The 15,446-nt window shown below is 39.1% G+C and overlaps 1 protein-coding gene across 1 annotated transcript in view; it reads right to left on the bottom strand.

Moving 5' to 3' along the window:
- The window catches only part of LOC118408734 (vacuolar protein sorting-associated protein 13A-like), a 27,632-nt gene that overhangs the window by 163 nt on the left and 12,023 nt on the right, over window positions 1-15,446 (bottom strand). Inside the window, exons 7-30 of the mRNA XM_035809585.1 lie at window positions 14,210-14,283; window positions 13,985-14,023; window positions 13,703-13,822; window positions 12,931-13,017; window positions 11,959-12,144; window positions 11,145-11,251; window positions 10,678-10,752; window positions 10,112-10,259; window positions 9,205-9,322; window positions 8,741-8,835; window positions 8,496-8,557; window positions 8,096-8,170; window positions 7,900-7,994; window positions 7,189-7,305; window positions 6,075-6,184; window positions 5,677-5,732; window positions 5,143-5,227; window positions 2,555-2,622; window positions 2,244-2,322; window positions 2,034-2,121; window positions 1,631-1,748; window positions 1,064-1,136; window positions 454-543; window positions 7-21 (exon numbers count right to left, since the gene is read on the bottom strand). Coding sequence (XP_035665478.1) covers window positions 7-21; window positions 454-543; window positions 1,064-1,136; window positions 1,631-1,748; window positions 2,034-2,121; window positions 2,244-2,322; window positions 2,555-2,622; window positions 5,143-5,227; window positions 5,677-5,732; window positions 6,075-6,184; window positions 7,189-7,305; window positions 7,900-7,994; window positions 8,096-8,170; window positions 8,496-8,557; window positions 8,741-8,835; window positions 9,205-9,322; window positions 10,112-10,259; window positions 10,678-10,752; window positions 11,145-11,251; window positions 11,959-12,144; window positions 12,931-13,017; window positions 13,703-13,822; window positions 13,985-14,023; window positions 14,210-14,283 — 2,180 coding nt within the window. The remainder of the gene's footprint in view (window positions 1-6; window positions 22-453; window positions 544-1,063; window positions 1,137-1,630; window positions 1,749-2,033; window positions 2,122-2,243; window positions 2,323-2,554; window positions 2,623-5,142; window positions 5,228-5,676; window positions 5,733-6,074; window positions 6,185-7,188; window positions 7,306-7,899; window positions 7,995-8,095; window positions 8,171-8,495; window positions 8,558-8,740; window positions 8,836-9,204; window positions 9,323-10,111; window positions 10,260-10,677; window positions 10,753-11,144; window positions 11,252-11,958; window positions 12,145-12,930; window positions 13,018-13,702; window positions 13,823-13,984; window positions 14,024-14,209; window positions 14,284-15,446) is intronic.

Below are 15,446 nucleotides of genomic sequence, written 5' to 3'. Positions count from 1 at the left end.
CCTCACTACCTCACGATAGTCCTAAAATAACCAACACAATAGACCAACAAAAATAATGATTAATATTCAATAAATGAAAGTTTATTTGCAAGTTCATGCCTGGAGGCTAATTGCAATTACATTTTTATTTTTGGTTAAAACATAGGAGATATACTGCAGCGATAAACATTGTAAAAGATTATAAGGCGATAGTGTTGACTATTTCTAAACAGTTTGGGTTTGACTTCTTTTTTGGAATCAGAGGAAGACAAAGGGCCCAACGTTTTCATAAATATATATAACTGATTATTTGAAGGTTTAGAAAACTCTCAAAATCTTTTTGTAACAGATTAAGTCAAAAGTCGCAATAACAAGGCGAAAAAGAGTTCTGTAGCAATAGTCTGAGCTATGTAGTTTTCAACTTAGTGAGCAGTATTTTTTGCAATTCTGTGACAAACTGATAGGTGGCCTCACCATCACAGGCATGCTGGTGGGGACATCTGAGGAATCGACTTCATCCACACTAAGTACTGAATCCGCCAGTGATGGGAAGGTGTTCAGGAACTGGAAACATGTATAATACAAAACTTAGTGTACAGATATGTGTGGCAACAATTTCTGTCAGTAGATAGCTGAATTATGTAAGAAACATCCAACACTGTTCATCATACATGTTCTAAGACTGTCATAAGAATGTGCCAATTGTAATTAGACAAAAACCTGTCACATATGGCCAACTACATTTGTGTGGCCTCCCCACTTTCTTACTAAGTAAACATGGTTAAGAGTTAGGTCCTTTGTGGTTGGAAGTTAAACATCAAGGTTGTCTGCTAGTTTTTAAATTCAAATTTATTAGTCATGAGCAACACAGGCCATTTGGGGTTGGGAGTTGGTTGGTAAGATTGTCCATTTATTAGTCATCAAAAGTCGTCTGCCCCAGTCGACAATGAAAGTCAATGTTGGTAAGGTCATATTCTGCTTGGACCAGAGGAGCAAACTGAAAGTAGAATTGATTCTGGGCTATTCACAATTCAGTGTCGGCATTGCTTAGGGAGTGGCTAGAAGAAAATTGGTTTGGACTTACCTGGAGCAGAGCAAAGATGTTGGTCTCTGAGATGTTCAGCTTCAAAGATGGCAGCAAGGCTTCCATTTTGTGCCTGGAAAAAATTTGATGCCGCATGATTATGTCAACATCATACTTGATAAGGTAAAAAATATATTTTTAATGTTGTATTAATTTGCCTTAGAATTGTCAAAAACTGGGAACTTGGCAGCTGGGTATGAAATTTGAAAGTGAAGTTCTACTTGGTTTGTAAATTCATTTTGAAAAAAAACTTGTTAAAAAAATAGTAATAATTTTACTTGGTTCAAACATATAAAAATTTGACTGCAGTTACAACCAGTCTCAAACTTGCTGTTGGAAGGGTTGAATCAAAATCATGATTCTACCACGAACATAAAAAAGTAAGCCAGGCTGACTTTATGAAATAATCTAATGTTAAAATACATTGTATCATATTCTTTTAGGTTCAAATGTTAATACAGAAAATATGTTTGCAGCCTACACCACAGTTTGGGCTGCAATCAATTGAATGGAGCTTAAAGTTATCTAGACTACAGTCTGTATAGAAGATGAAGACCACCACCCTACCGTGGTTGTGCAGTGTACTGAGGATTGATACTGTTGTACAGGGACAGCTGGAGACCCATTTTAGGAAGCAAATGGTGTGGAGAGTCCTCCTCCTGACGAGCCTCCTCTATATCAACACCTGTTCAAAACAATTACATAAATACAGCTGCAGTTCTGAAAGATGGTGCTAGGGGTATGAATCTAAAATCCAACTGCAATGTATACTATTCTCGTTTCTTATGATAAGACAAGCCCATTGTCCTAAATTGGAACTGCCACTTTCTATAAAATAGTAGAAATCTCTCTATCTTCATGGCTACCTTGCCCCCCCCCCCCCCCCACGACCTGGAGGTCAAGGGACTAGGTAGGTAGGTAGAAATCTGCGTACATACATTTACCAATTAACAACAACTGGCAACCATACCTGGTTTTAGGAAGAGTAGTTGAATGTTGCTGATGTCAATGTTGAACCGGTCATAAAGGCGTTGGACCAGCTCACTCATGGTGGCACCCTGTAACAGAAGTCCCGTTACTGTTTTTAGACTTTGCAAGCAACATAAAGCATTGGGAAAATGTGAAGAATCTATATCTAGGTTGAACTTAGGATTTATTTTTGATCTAAAAATTTTCTGACCTGCAGTACCACATCATCTGGCTGGAGGTCACTGTTGATCTGTAGGCTGCCCAGATCAGCCATCAGCAGGCGACTGTCACTGTATCAATGGTATGACAAATGTGAAGTATAATTGATTTCATAAAAAAACATACAACCTATAATGAATGGGAAAAGCTTTTGCCTAATCTTGCCTTTTCCAACACAAAAAGGGACTGGTATGAACATACATCTACATGTTAAATGATTGAGTGAGTGTGTATGAGTGAGAAAATGGAGTAGGTTAGTGAGTGAGTGATTAAGCGTCACTGAGTTTCTTTTTTTAGTCATACCTTGAGAAGCTTCCACCCTCTGGAATAATGATGTATGGTGCCTTCAGGTTGATATTCACATTCAACGTCTGCAGGAAGGAAAAAAAATTGTGATTCAAATGCTATCTGTAAGCTGAATGATTACATTGTAACGCTAGTTTTTATTTATTTATTTATTTCTGTTTTATTTAGACAGGGTGGACAACTCAGTACTATGCGTTCTGCTTTTCAGTTGTGCCCTGTACACAAAATAGCATAACAAGAAATAAGATACAAATCAAATGAACAAATCAAAGTAACAATATATACATAAACATAAATCAAAATCATAACTCATTAATCGAAGTTAGTGCCGGGTCAGGAGGTCAGAGGTCAGCAGTGATTACCGTTTCTTATCAGTTTCTTGAACGACAGTGCAGAACTGGCCACTTTAACCGTTGGCGGCAACTCGTTCCATGAAAATGCACCCCTGTATTCGAATTTTCTACGGCCAGATTCAAGTCTGACTTTCGGTAGTTGTAGTGATAGGTTTGAATTAAGCCTTGTTGCGTATGTGTGAGATGTTCTGTTAAATATTTGTAAGTATTCTGGTAACTGCCGATGGATTGACTTGAAGACGGTTTGCAGGAGGTGCATTTTCCTACGAGATGCCAGAGATTTCCAACCTAATGTAGACAGATGGTCATTATCTACATGTGATCTACGTGACAGACCGAGCACAAGCCGTGCTGCACGGTTTTGGAGTTTCTGGAGATTGTCAGAGAGAGATTTTCCGCAGTTGCCCCATACAGTATCACAATAATCAATCTTAGGAAGAATCATACAGTTAAACAGCATGGAAAGTGTCTTAGGTGGTAAAATGGGTACTAAACGTCTTAACACTCCCAACCTAGAGGACACCGTACTGCATAGTTTGTTAATGTGTATACTCCATGTAAGACAGGAATCAAACCAAACACCTAGATATTTAAAACATGCAACAACTTCCAAATAAGTACCAGAAAGGGTAAGATTTAGTTCTTCTGTTTCTAGACGCAGCCTTCTTATAGTGCCAAAAAGCATAGACTTGCATTTACGGACATTGAGAGTTAGCCTGTTTGCATCCAACCACTTCTCAATATTGCAGAGATCAGCATTCAACGCTCTGTTTATATCAGCGACAGACTTTGATGCGTAAAACAGTGCTGTGTCATCAGCATAGAGTACTATTTGACCATGGCTTATGTAGTTTGGCATATCATTTATGTACAATATAAACAATAGCGGTCCGAGAACAGACCCTTGTGGTACGCCTTCAGCTATACCAAGACAATCACTTATGGTGCCGTCTACAACTGTTACCTGACACCTATTTGACAGGTATGACTCAAACCACAGCAATGCGTTGTCTTGTATGCCATTTATCCGTAGTTTGTCAAGAAGAATTTCATGAGACACCGTGTCGAAGGCCTTTTTCAGGTCCAAAAAGACAGCACCTGTCAAAAGCCCCTTGTCCATGTTATCTAGGATCGTGTCTGTCACATTGATTAATGTTGTTGTTGTTGAGTGTTTTGGTCTGAAACCTGACTGTGAAGGATTCAGAATCTTATGCTCGGTAAGGAAGTTGTAGACTTGTGTATGTATTGCTTTCTCCAATATTTTCATAAAAGATGGAATTACTGATATAGGTCTGTAGTTACTGCAGTCAGTTTTGTCCCCATCTTTGTATAGCGGTGTGACCTTGGCTTTCTTCCAGCCAGTGGGTACTGTTCCTGTGGAGAGTGATAGGTTGTATATGTACGTCAGTGGTGCTGCAATTGCTGGAGCAGCGTGGCGGATCAGCCTGCTACTTACTCCATCCACCCCTGTGCTCTTGCCAAGAGGGATGTTCAGCAATCGTTGGTGTGTGAACTCTGTTGGTATGTCGGCAAAACTGAACATAGACTTAGGAGGCCCTATAGTTGCCATATAAACACTAGAGAAGGCTGCGGCTAGTTTGGCTCCAATGGAAGTGAAATATGAATTGAATTCATTCGCAATGTTGTTTTCACTTTGTTTAGGAACTTTATCAGCGTGTTTAGTTTGACCTGGCAAGAGTGTTTTTAAGGTTGACCAAAGGCCTTTACTATCATTTTGCTTAGACACAATTTCACTTCGGTAGTACGTTCACCTTTATTCACAGGGTAACCTAACTCTGTTGTCTGAAAAAGACAGCATATTTAGGAATATCAAGTCAACGGACGGTGGTTTCAAGTTGCAATATCTTCGAAATAATGCAGTTTGAAACTACCATCCGTCGAATTGATATCCCAAAATATCCTGCTTTTAAACAACCTAATATAGGTTACCGGCGGATAAAGGTGACCCAGCGTTACAAACATTTCCATCTCATCTCAAGCCGGATAGACATAGTCAAAATCTAGAGTAAAATATTACAAATAGGAGACATCAATGGCATAACACATATAGTTGAAAGACTCTAACAGAATTTGATACAATTTGATTCTTACTAATACAATGCTCAAAACCTCATCATATATGAATAAAAAATATATGCAGCAAATGCATGTAAGTTATGATCAATTTTCAACACAATTAAAACAGAAAATTTGAAAAAAAGAGCCTAGTACCTTGTGTTTTTCAATGGCATGTTGAACACTGAGCCGGCCAACTTTAGCCAGCTTTGCCAACTGTCTGTTGGCTGCGTTCTTTAACCTGGAGAGATACAAAAACATTTAGCATATCACATCATTATAAAACAACTGTCCTCTCCTTGGTGCTGAAATTATAGGGAATATTAAATATATCTTAGCTTGTTATTTTGACATATAATGTGGCTCTAATGGAGAAGTTGAACACATAGTACTGTTCTAGATGCAAAAACTTTGTATTATATTAATTATGAGTGTGAAAAAACTATAAAACATGTCAAGAAAATATTCGTAGCCTAAAACATGTCTTCATATGAAAAATTAACAATGGAAACCTTGCATGACAAACGCATTAAATAGTAAAATTATATGTAATGTTGTTCAATAATCTCATTTTAAATATCATAGATATAAAATTCATTATGTACAAAAATCTTAACTAACTTAAGTGCCTGTATTGTCCAAAAAGACATTTTCCAATAAAAAAAGTGGTAAAACAAAAGAAATGCCTACTCTTCAAAGCTGCTGTCTGGCATGGAGAAGAAATGTACAGTTTCTGCAACCGTCACCTGTGGAGAAAAAAAGATATGATGGAAAATATTAAGTTAATAGAATTTTCATCAATCAGTGACTTCATTTTGAAAGGTAAACTCATGTACCTCCAAATTTTCAATGGCCAACTTTATTACTACTTAAATCTTATATAACGATGGTGACAAATATCCATAATCTATGCTGATGAAAAATAATAATTATGAGAAAGACTGTATCTGAGTTACTTAAATACATTGAACAAATAATCACTACCATATCCAATGCATTTAAATATCTTATGTGCATTCTTGTTCCATGCATCCTGTATTTGAAATAAAGACTAACTTAAAGGTTAAAAGACCCCAAATTTCACTTACAGCATCATACAGTATCTTGACTGGCTGTACGGCCACTCTCAGTGCAGAGTCTGCTGTGGTGTACAGAGGGTTCATCTCAACCTCTGCACTGAACAGCTTCTCATCTGGACCTATCAGTAAATGGAGCAACTGTTACTAGCATCTTAGTAATCCAAATATCTTAGCTCCAGCAAGGACAATGGTTACTGCAGCTGTACAGCAACTCTTCCTAAATGCCAGTGAAGTACCAGCACCTTAGGAATCCATTATCCTACTCATCCGCCTTATCGATGGCCTACATTTACTTTCAGAGACTTGGTAAAATGGGCTGAGGCTCCCACTTTTGTGGGCATTGTCTCTAACTAGTTTTAAACCAATCAGAGAAGAGTCTATCAAATGTTTTCTATTGGTAAAGTCAATTCTTCTAACGTCTCACTGACTGACAGCTGGATAGAGACTATGCCCTTGAAAATGGAAACCTCAGGCTGGCTTAGCAGAACCATGTCAAGGCCAGGCAGGAATTGAGGATTTGTAAAAGAGGAAAATACAATATACATAGAGAAGAAGTTTATTTCGATAGCAATTTGCTCCTTCCCTGAGAAATTGCCAAAAATAAGGCTCTGTCCAAAAGCTCAGTCCTGAAAAGCCTACTAGCAGCAAAGGCAGTAAGTAACACAGGGCTTTAGCCAGCTCAAAATTTTTTTCCGTCAGCCAATTCCAATTGTCGCGAAAACCGCGAAACTGAACGGAGACCTTGAAAAACGGGTTTTAATGACATTATCGTATGCGAAAGGGCACCGACACACATTGTCAACAATCATAACAATAGCAAAACAAACAGTGTGTGGCTTTTACGGACGTAGACGGCGTCCCCAAGCCGCCTGTAGCTTCCACCAAGGATTTTTGTCCGTCAAGGTTGACGGATTGGTTTGAAAATTTTTCCGTCAGACGCAGCAAATTTCCATCAATTGACGGAAAAACGGACGCTGGCTAGAGCCTTGAAGTAACAACAATTGCCCCTTTGCTAAATGTGCCCCAGCCTGCAAAATTTCACCACCTTTAGGAGTATTATGCAAAGCAACCTTTTCCCCCAATAGAGCCTCGTATACCACCAAAAACTGACACTTGGGTATACCCAAATCTTTAGGCTCCCATGTGCGAATAACACTCGCTTCTCGTAAGTACTGAATGAGATCCTCCTTCATGTCTGCAAAATGAACTTGCTTCTGCTCTTTGTCATGGGGAGCTTCAGCTTAGATGTGGAACAGTATTTCGGTATAACGTTAGTTCACCATTATCCGCGGGGTAACCTATATCCGTTGTGTTACTAAACAGGGTACATCCAGGGATATTAAGTCTATTGTACTATTTTCAAAATATTGCAGATTGAAACCATCATCTGTCGACCTGATTTCCCTAAATACATTGTTCTTAAAAAGAACGGATAAAGGTTACCCTACGGATAAAGGTGAACTATCGTTATGTAGGTTTACTCAACTTCTGACATACAGTTACATTAGAAGCTAATATTAAAGGTAAAATTGTCTGTCATTTTTTCAAAGGCTCTATTAGCAATGAAACAAATATTTTTTACTGTCAACATTACACCAACATCGAATAAAATGAACATTAAAATATGTAGCATAAGTCAGAATTATGTGCGGCAAATATTGTTTTAATTTTATTAACAAAAATTGAATGTTGATGGAAGTTATGACTTTGACTTTATTCAGATTGTAAACATTACAATTCATGTAGGTCACAGACAGCAATCGCTAGTGTTCTGACTCACACATTAACACATAACATCAATACATCAAATAGATTTTAAAAAGTTAGAAAATACCTTTGTATGCTATGTCAGGTTTGACGATGATGGTCGCACTGTTATCATCCTGTTTTACACCTTCCGCTATCAGATTTTCTGTTGACAGGCTGAACCTGAAGAATGAATTAAAGAAAACATTTTAGAGAGGAAAACACAGCACAACACAGTTGTGAGATTGATTGGCAAGATTTGTTAACAGAAGATTTAGACTTACCTAAAGGCTTCTGCTGAAGGCCTCTGTTCAAACATGGCAAAGACCTCCTCCAGTTTGGAATTCACAAGATCCATCCTGGAAACAGATGGACAAGAAAGAGAAAAGGTCAAAGTTGTTAGAATGGCTTTGAAGTACAGTTATTCATTGGTTAACAACCAACAGACAGTCCAGGTCATGGGGTCAATGGGAGAGGCGACTTATCAAGGAGGTGGGCTTGTTTTTGCTCTATAATTTGTTTTCTCAGTTATGTTTATATTTTCATCGTTTGCATCTTAACGTATGATATAATCTATCCCTCAAAACACTGGGAGGTTGAAGCTTTGTTTTACATAAAAACTTTACCAATTGTCAATCATAATCAATCACATAATCATATCAAGACATGTGCTGCAAGTCTTACCCATGGTTCCTGAGTTTGAAACAGCAGCTCTTTAAGGAGAAGTTGAATCTGTTTTCAACATACTGTGGGAGGAAAAAAAGGAAGTTCCTGTCAAAGGCAACATTGTTGTAATTCCGATATATTAAAAATTAACAGCTCTATGCCAAATGAATATGAAATTGATATTCTAAGCACCTTGTACATAAAGCCCTGTATGTAGTTTTGGTTTCTTAAACTAAAGCAAAATAAGTCAAACCAGGACTAACCTCCTTTGGTTTGTCAGGTAGAACATCATCTTCACTGTAACCAATTCCTTCATACAACTTCTTTTTCTCCTCCTCTGTCAGCTTGGAGAGGAAATCTGTTAAGGGAACAAATGATCTGATCAAAAAACAATATCAAATCGGTTGCAAAATTTATCATTTATAATTTTTTTCCTGATCCATTTACCTTGTTATCTTGACAAGATATAAACGATATTTATTATACTGGTATTATAATATGATGATGAACATATTGCACAAGATTACAATTATTATACTAGAATAGGAGACTCATCACCAAGTAAAAAAAAAATATCCTGATACCATTCACCTATCCCTGAAATCACACACATAGTGTCACATGTCAAAGGCTTGTGGGTCATCATTTTGAAGAAAAAAACAGAGTCAGTACAAAATTCAGTTAGTTAAACTTAAAGTTAACTTAGTGTGTCAATCTTTTTTCTAACCTGACTCTCTCTCTTCCACCTCTTCTTCTTCCATGCTCTCGGAAAACCAGCCCCAAAACCAACCTCCTCCTCCTGAGGGTTTTGTCTTCTTGGGCGGCTCTTTCTCTTTTTTAACAAACTAGAACAAAACATGGGATTAGTCTCCTCACTGTTTGGAACTCCGATGTCCTAACAATAATTTCTTTGCTGATATTTTGAACTTTTCTGGAAAAGATAGTACCCCTGTCTTGACAGTATGAAAACTACCCTTAGCTAATTGAATCTCATAACACCTTTCCCATTGGTCATGAGACCAGAAGCTTGATAGTATATCCCCTTTCACCTTGAGAAAGAATCCATGGACATGTCATTAAGAATACTTGCAACTGTCAGTCCTCATTTAATTTAGATTTGCCATGCTTTGTGATGACTGACAGCTGCACAGATTATAATATATCGACTTGACTGACAAAATGTCCACTCAGAAATTGGCTCTATTTTTGGTAACACCTCAAGGGTGAAGGCTTTAAGATCATAAACTTTCATTTACATATTTCACAAAAGAACATCATGTTCTTGTTCTTGTTCTTGTTATGGTACTGGGCAACACCCCTAGTTTGTTGGGGCCAACCACCCAGGGCGTAGTGCTGTTGTGTTATTGGCTGTTCCTCAGATGTTGTAATACCTCTTTCTTAAACTTAACGGGGTTAGCTTGAAAGGTGGTAGAGTATGGTAAAGTATTCCAATCAGTAGCAGTTCTTGGGAAATATGAATATTTGAGGCAGTCTTTATTAGTCTTAATGGGTTTATATGAATTTGGATGATTATGTCGAGATTGCCTAGGGTTCAGCTGCAAGTAATGATCGACCGGCAGGGCTAGGAGGCCATGTCTGTTTGAAATAGAGAGAAGAATCTTGAATGGCTGCACCTGTAGTTTCGCCTGCTGTCTTGCTACAAGGATGCTGGTGAGATTCAGGTCTGACTCTAACTCCTCAAGAACCCCTGAGATGGCAGCCACATCTTCCGATTCTTCCAGCTTCTCCTTGTACAGAACCTGGTACCTCTTGAACTTTTGTCTGAAGGACAATACGATAAATTCATTTTAGACAAATGCGCTGTCTCCATCTACAATGCTGTAGCTTTATTGAAAAGATTCTCAATGTATGCAAGACATTTTATATAACTATGTCATGTCATGATGATTGATTATTGTCAATGATGCTTTTGCCATTAAAGATCATCTGATTGTATATAATTATTAGCATGGCAAATAAAAGTCTGGCATTTACAGCTGTCGGTAAACAGAACCTTGGCTTCAGCTAAATTGCAGTCATTTTATGTATTGGTCAGGCACTTGCATGATGAATAGTACCTAATAGTAAAATGATCAACTTAAATACACATGCATATAATCTAAGGCTTGGTCATGATGTCATTGTGGCATTAGACTGTTTGATCATCATAATTATTTTTATGATAATTATATGCTTGTACCTGTAAGCTTTGATACTATCCCAGGAGTATGGTCGGATGTGTTCATGGACTGTGGCATTGTAAGCATAGTGCCACCTGTAAGAGATGGACAGAAGAGTCTTCCAATTGTAAATTATGTCAACGTTTGCATATACAGATTCTTGCTAGGATGCATGCAGTATTTAGATGATTCAGAAAATTTACCATGATTTGGGTGTCCTGCAGAAGTACTTAACAACATCCTAACCTTAGTCATACATGTATGTTGTACAACAATCTATTTAGTTATTGTATATACTTGCTGAAACATCAGAATAAAATTTTCAGCACATTATTTTGATTTTTTACTAACTCTTAACATCATATCAACCATAATGTTTAGTATACTATGATCTTAAGAGTTAAAAAACAAAGAAACCATTACAGAATTTGAACTTTTAAGGAATTTCAAAGAATGTCTAGAAAGAACTTGGAATCAATAATCTTACCAATCTTTGGCATTCCCCTTGACCTGAAGGTTTGGGTGGTACTTCCTGTACAGTCTGTTCACTGCCATGAGTTTGAAGGACTCCACCAGACATATGATACTCTTAAACTGGGGACAAATAAGGATAATATAAACTTAACTATAAACATCAATCTTTTGATGACAATACAATCATGAATATTTTCATTATATCTCTGAGTCACTAATTATACGTCATCTAGGGAAAGCATCTAAAGGTAAGCTAGGGTGTTCTTGATTGATTTAAAAGACAGAATGGGTTCCTCAAATGACAGCATAGGCAGTCCAAATCATTTATACAAAATTTAAGGGAGCCATGGCCTCTAATGCTAGAACAATGATACAAGGTGAGCATGAGTTTCAACTGAACAAGAGTAATACATTACAGCTCAGGGGAAACCCTGAATAATTACCAAGATTAATAATTATTATGAATATTTTAAATTTGTATTTCTTTTGATTCTCTTTTGTGTTTCTGCTTCACAATGCAGGGCTCAAAATACCATCTGCATATGCAGGTTAGTGCAAATTGGAGCTGTGCAGGTATTTCTGATGTCTACCTGCACCAAACCTGCAATGGTCCATGTATTGACTATTATTGCCATCTATTAAGTATAAAAGAAAAAATAGCAATGGTTCCTCAATAATTTTAGTATGATTCATACTTCCTAAATTCAGAGTGGTGCAGGTAAAATTTGTCTGGTGCAGGTAATTTTCAGTGTAACCTGCACCTGTGCAGGTATGCAGAAAAAAGTATTTCGAGCCCTGCAATGTGTTTCACATATTCAAAACCACACCTGTTGTCTTGACAGCGACACCATGATCTCTTGCACTGCCAGGTCAGTCCACAGGCGTGGCTTGTCCAGGTCGACGACCTGGCTCTTGTCGAAGGCTATCTTGGTGACGGCTGAGATCGGCCTGACAACAAAGTCCAAATCCTGCTTCATGATGCGACAGGTGTCCAGACATTCCTCCATTAGGTCCTGAAAACAAAGATGACGTTTTGATCAGATCATTTTTCTTTTATATTCTTCCTTTCCTATCTTTGTTCTCTCCCCCATTTGACCAAATATGATGAAAATCTTATAAAGTCGATGAAGGTTAGGCATCGGTGGCAGGTAAGAAATTTTATGTTTCCTAGATTATATCCAATTGTTCAAGGAACTGCTACATTGTATAATCTAATTGGTATTCTAAATTTGCAGTTACAACGATGGGTTCTATTGGCATCTTACAGATTAAAAACCATGAAAACAACCACTGGGAATATTTGAGTATTCAAAGTATTTAACACACACACACATAAATACACACACACACACACACACACACACACACACACTTGCACACACACATCATATATACACTCATACACACTCAAGTTGACACACATATCACACACACACCACACACACAACACACACACACTACACACAAACACACACACACACAGACACACGCACACACACACAAACATACTCACACACACACATATCTTACAACACTCTACACACTCTACTCACACACACACACACAAACACACACACACACAGACACACGCACACACACATAAAAATGTACACACACACACACACACACACACACCACATACACATACACATACACACGCAAACACACACACACACACACACAAACACACACCAAGGAGGTTTTTAACCTCCTTGCACACACACATCATATATACACTCATACACACTCAAGTTGAAAATATCTTGTCAAAAAACTGTCATAGTGAAATACACTCTAACCTTCCACAAGTCCATAGTCAGGTAGTCACTAACAAGTTTCTTACACCCTGTGTTCCAGTATACTGCAAGATCTTCTAGTTTGATGAGCTGGAAGATAAGATAATTTACATTGTACAGTAAACCTCAAAGCAATTTATCATATTAAACATAACACATACACTACAAGGGGTAGGGACACTAAAGGGATACACTCAGACACTGCAAAAGGTATGGACGCTACAGGTGGTACAGACACTACAAGGCCTATAGGTACGGACACTACAGGGGGTAAGGACACTGCAAAAGGTATGGACGCTATAGGGGATATGGACACTACATTGGGATATGGACACTGCAGGTGGTATGGACGCTACAGAGGCTACTACAGACACTACAAGGCCTATAGGTACGGACACTACAGGGGGTAAGGACACTGCAGGAGGTATGGACACTACAGGTGGTACAGACACTACAAGGCCTATAGGTACAGACACGACAGGGGGTAAGGACACTGCAATAGGTATGGACGCTACAGGGGATATGGACACTACATGGGATACGAACACTGTAGGAGGTATGGACGCTACAGGTGGTACAGACACTACAAGGCCTAGAGGTACGGACACGACAGGGGATACAAACACTGTAGGAGGTATGGACGCTACAGGTGGTACAGACACTACAAGGCCTAGAGGTACGGACACGACAGGGGATACAAACACTGCAAGACGTATGGACGCTACAGTGGGTTCAAGTGATATGCACTGATTCTAAAAATGTTAATTTCATGTACCTTGAACATTTGCGTCGCCCGTGAGTCCACCTGGAAAGGTTCCCATCTGGAGTTAACGGACTGCCCACTGAAGCTCCTCAAGGTCACTCCAAGGGCAAATGGAGAGGATGGGTTGGACACCTGCAGGTGTGTTGCAAGAAGTACATCAGGTGCATCAGGTGCATCATGTGTATCAGATGTTAGAATCTGAGATATCATCAGTATTATAAGAGAGAAGTTATCATATAGCAAAGAAATGAAAACAGATGAAACTAAAAAAGTCCAAGGATGAAGTGAACATACCTTATCCTCATATCTGATGTGAATCTTCTTGATTGTCAGCTGAAGGTCAAAGATAAAGGCAAAGTCATCAGATGTTGGCAGAATACCACAGGACAAAAACTTCCCAACATTTTTCCATCAGCCAAACTGGCTTTTTTAATTTATGTACAAATTTACCACGATAAAGAACTTGAATGCACAAAATAGAGATAATATATTAGCTTAATATCTAGAGGAGTAACTTACCTGTAAGTTGTTCAGGATTGTCGCTGTCAGTTTTTCTGTGAATGTCTGCTCTTTCCTCTTTTCCTCTTCATCATCTGTAGGTAGCATACAATGTACACTCTGGTCAATGCATTAGACACTTGACATTACATTTTAATGACAGCCTAGAAGACAGTTCAAATGTGGCATCAAATGACAAATTCAAAGTAGCTATGCTAGCGGACGAGAGACCTTTTTTTTTTTTTTTACTCAATGGTCACCATGTAACAAGGACTGAAGGCCACTCAAGGTTACGGGTTACATGATTGGAACTGTAACAGCAACTCTTCGCCCTAGGTCAGAAACATCATGATTGACCTCTGTGAAAATTCAAGCGTCTCAGACGGCGAAACGCCGTTTGCGACAACCGTCCAAGGCGTCTTAAATTATGGGGACGCTTTGGACGGTTACGGCGGCGGACGGCATGGGACGGGCTTTTGAACGCCCGACGAAACGTCCAAGACGGTCCGAACGGCATAACAAACGCTTGGACGCGTCTAGATTGGCACTTTAGACGCGTCCGGTCGGACGTTCGGGACGTCCGAGACGGCGTCTGAAAGCGGGCAGCCGGACGCTCCCGCGCTCCGTCGGGCGGCCCCCCCGCTGGGAACAGACGTCTCTGCGGACGGACCAGACGCCAATTGCGACGGACGTAAATGATGTAATCCTGGCTGCTGGGACGGATCGGAAGCCGATTGCGACGGGCATAAACGGCGTAATCCAGGCCGCTGGTACGGGCGGTAGCCTCCACCACGCCTTCCCACGGGGGGTACAGATCGTAAAATTCGACAGAAAATGGAATGAAAGGCCAAGAGGCAGTCATCGTTATATTATTAAAGGTTAATATCTGGGCCAAACTCCTAGCAAAATATTTTTTCTTCAAGACACAGTTTTAGTTAGTCAGGCAGTACAGTAGAAACTCATAACGGGCCGGTGCATTTAATTTGGAACGTGTGCAGACGGCTGTCCGGACGCCGTTTCTGACGGCGTCCGGTCACGGCTATGATTTTATGGCCTCTAGGGATAAGCGTTCCCACATACCAAACAAACAAATATTCAGCCAGGCAGTGAATTGTAGAAGACCACCCACCACCGGGCCGTCAGGTTTAGCTAAAATCAAACACAACTTGAACAAATTTCTTCGTAAATTGTTTACACGTACTCCGCGGCGTTTAATCAACTTTGCTACATGTACGAAATTCAATCCGGCCTTCAATCG

This window comes from Branchiostoma floridae, unplaced genomic scaffold, assembly GCF_000003815.2.
Source record: "Branchiostoma floridae strain S238N-H82 unplaced genomic scaffold, Bfl_VNyyK Sc7u5tJ_377, whole genome shotgun sequence".
Lineage (NCBI taxonomy): Eukaryota > Metazoa > Chordata > Leptocardii > Amphioxiformes > Branchiostomatidae > Branchiostoma > Branchiostoma floridae.
Note: the sequence above shows the minus strand (reverse complement) of the source record. Positions and strands in the feature narration are given on the sequence as shown.